Below are 3,590 nucleotides of genomic sequence, written 5' to 3'. Positions count from 1 at the left end.
CTCAAAGAATACTGTAAATAGATTTATGATGCCGCCCCTGAACCTCGTAAGCCACAGATAAAACCCCTCCAGAGGAGGGACTGGCACGAAGCTTTGCCAACGCATGGGCTGTATTTGCCCAAGCCTTCGGCTGCCTCTCGTGGTGCGTCCCACACGCTGGCGGGAGCCCCGACACGCATCACCTCGCACACAGGGCAACAGCACCCGCTCACCCTCTGCTCAGGGGAGCGTCGTTTCTCTTTAAAGTACCCAAGCCACGGAAGTGCAGGTGCCTACACACTGCTGGGCTCCCGACACGTGCCAGTGCTCCGGAATGCCAAAAGAGCACAAACACAAACTCCTTCAAGCATCAAAAGGCCATTCAAAGCAGGCCTTTGCACCACCCTGGATTTGGGCTTTTCACACAGTGTCCCCTCTGGGGAACAAGCTACTGTGAAAACTTTGGGAAGAGCTTTGTGAAAGCAAAAAAACACAACTGGCTTTTAAGCAATCGTAGCCACACAGGTCTTCTCACATGCCAGGTATTGCAGCATTTATCCTCTGAGCCACATTCCTGGCCCGCACAGAGCAGAAGCTTCACGCAAAGATCCAGGTTAGGATACGGCCCCAGTAGGGCATCCTCCAGCACACCCTGTGCGTTGACGAGCACCCTTGAGCACGTGGGCTGGGTGTATGTATGTTGCTGCTTTAAGACACTAGGGTTTCCTCAGTCCATGAATGCAGCAAGGAAAGGAGGGGAGGCGGGGGGGAAAGCTAAGCTGAGGCAGGTCTAAGCTCCTGGAGCTGGATTAATGACTGAGAAATGCCAGGGAACATTCCTTGGTGTCATCAGTGAGCATCAGCCACTTGCTTCACCAGAGCCGGCGATCTGCTCACATCCACTGCTCGTCCCGCAGCCTGCGCCTCCTTCCCCACGGCACAGCGGAGCCTGGCAGCGCCGTGGGAGTGGACACGCTGTGCGAGCACATCCGAGGTGCCTTTGTGCATCCTCTTATCCATGTCCCATGGGCTTAAATATGAGAATCGGTCCTGTGGGCACTTCATGCACAACTCAAAGCCTAGAGACTGACCGTAAGTTTACCAAGGAGGATAAAATATTTTTAAAAGACCTAATTTGAAGGTTAAAAGCCCCTGGACCAAATGCATCTTGAAAGTGAACTGCTGAACTAGCTGCAGGCTTCTGCTGAAGGCGGGCTGCGAAGCCGCCCAGCACGGAAAGTGCTCTAGGCAGAGCCGGGGCTCTCTGTTTTCATTATGTGTTGAATCGCTCGGTGCTGCTCGCACAGATCCTTCTCTTGGGAGGAAGCGATGCTCCCGTCCCTCCACTGCCCACAGAAACTGGACGTGACAGAAAGCCCTCTCTGCTTCTGGCAGTTTTGCTGGCAGGAACAGGGAAGGCGGCACTTTGAGTTGCTACCAATTAGAGCACACACCTTGCAAGCCATGGGGGCAAAATACGAACCAGCCTTCATTCCAAGCTCTCCCAGCTCCGAAGCCCTGAACTCAACTGAACGATGCACAGCCTGCTTATCGCAGCACTCCGTGCTCCATCAGCACTTCACATGCTATCAGCACTTCATTTCGGTAAAACAAAGTTATGCTGCTTGAATAGTAATATTTACCCAGGCCAGAAATTACTCCTTATTGGGGTTTGATGACATGCATGCCTATGATCAGTGAGGAAAGGTTTTTTTATGCTTCTCTCTTTGCTTTCTCTTATGCTTTATGCATATACATAAACATATATACTTGCACCAAATGTTTTCATGTTGACAGCGTTTGTTTCAATAGCAGTGGCATTTTTCACATTCCATCCTAACACCAGACCCACTTTCCAGTTCCAAAATTATTTGCGCTTTGTTTGAAGTACTCCAGTTTTCCCTAAAAGGATAACTACAAGTTGCTGAGACCCTTCATTTAAAATGGCAGATGTGCCAAATGGAGATTTGCTTCTTATTAATCTCAACCAGTGAGGCCTCAAGTCCTTCAAACATCTTTAAAATGTCAGTGTTTTGTAAAAAGTCTCCTTCACTCTTCCAGAAAGCAATTCCTGTACAAAGCAGTCACAACTTTGCCATTAACCACTTTCACATCACATTTCTGATCCTACCATAAAATAACGAATACTGGATACTGAATCCTCTAAAATATGAAGCATATTAAAGGTGAAAACTTTGGCCGGCTACACCGAGCTCCACCACCATCTAATGATACAGGATTGTTTTCCAAGAAAAGGTTATAAGAACCAAGTGACCCTTTTAGACTGACTGAACCACAATAAAAAAAAAGCCAGATGCCAGAGTTTGACATTAACTGGAAAATCCCAGAAACATCAGGCAGTGCTAAAGTTCATTGAACTGCAGCTGCTATTGCACTGCTGGTTATCAGGGGCATGCCGAAGGTGGCTGCCACACCACCTTTTTTTCAGACCAAGAGGAATGAATCTGTAGCAGATCAACCTTAATTTTTTTAAGATTTTGTCTATCGTATCATGAAGTAACTTTTAAAAATACATTCTACCAATTCAAACATTTCAAGAAAACAGTGGAAGCTGCTTAACCAGAGAGTAAATATTAAAATGTATTTTAGTAACTAGTTTTGATTACTACTTTATAGGGTTTATTACTTTGCTACTTAACTGAATTAAGGCAGGAAATCAGGGAACTGATTTCTACTGATTTCCCCCAAACTACAGGACCTTCCTCACAGGGCTTTTGTTCTTGAGACAAGTTTGACTTGAGCTCAGTAAAGAGATGCTTGCCTTGAGCGTTTACTATGCAGTGTATAGACCGATACGGCACTGAGACAGAGCCTACCTGCGAAGTTACAACCCAGATTTCAAACAACTTAAAAAGCTTTTGAGTATTTAAGACTTATTCTAGTGCAGTGAGCACACAGTGGGGCTGAGAAAACAGGACAAGGAAACAGTCATCATCCTTATCCATTTCCTTGGACCATCAGGATTTAAGTGAAGGAGAGGAGAAAGCATGCTGAGATTTTAATACCGCAGTAAGACCTAGAAATTAGATGCAGCTCCTAGTGAGTTTTCAGGACTGTGTAGGTGGCAGAGGAACAATAAATGGGAGATGTACAATAAGGAGCTCTAACAGAACATCGGGTCTTACCTGGTGCACACAGGACTTGGCATTCAGAAAGAACAGCTCGACCGTAGTTTTGTCCTTGAGAAAGGAAATGCTTTCAATGTAGAACCTGAAAAATTAAAAAACCCCAAACAGTTACTTTCTTGATTAGGTTTCATCTTTCTCCCAAATCATTTTATTTCCTCAATGTTTTGTTCTCTAGTAGTCAAATAGCACAGAGGAACTATGAGCTACTGCACTTAATTTCCTGCCTATTAGGAGGAAACAAGCGGAAAATCACGGGCCAACAGCACACAGGGAACAACAAACTCCTTGTTCAATAGATCATAGGTATCTGATGACTTTTCATCTCATCTGAAAACCCCGTCAAACACTAAAAGAGCAAAGCCCATCCCTCCTATGCAGATAAAGCCACAGAAGGGGAAAAGGTAACTGCAAACGGCCTGTTGCGGGTCGGGAAGCCGGCCCGGCCCTGTGCTGGGGAGAGGG

The 3,590-nt window shown here is 46.2% G+C and overlaps 1 protein-coding gene across 1 annotated transcript in view; it reads right to left on the bottom strand.

Moving 5' to 3' along the window:
• Positions 1-3,125: 3,125 nt before the first annotated feature.
• LOC104622970 (FERM domain-containing protein 4B-like) overlaps positions 3,126-3,590 on the bottom strand; it is a gene marked incomplete at its 3' end in the record, with an annotated part of 28,526 nt that continues 28,061 nt past the window's right edge. Inside the window, exon 5 of the mRNA XM_010289943.1 lies at positions 3,126-3,210. Within this exon, the coding sequence (XP_010288245.1) occupies positions 3,126-3,210 (85 nt within the window). The remainder of the gene's footprint in view (positions 3,211-3,590) is intronic.

The sequence above is a fragment of the Phaethon lepturus genome, unplaced genomic scaffold (assembly GCF_000687285.1).
Source record: "Phaethon lepturus isolate BGI_N335 unplaced genomic scaffold, ASM68728v1 scaffold13440, whole genome shotgun sequence".
Classification (NCBI taxonomy): Eukaryota; Metazoa; Chordata; class Aves; order Phaethontiformes; family Phaethontidae; genus Phaethon; species Phaethon lepturus.
The sequence above is the reverse complement of the archived record's forward strand: the minus strand, read 5'-3'. Positions and strand labels throughout refer to the sequence as shown.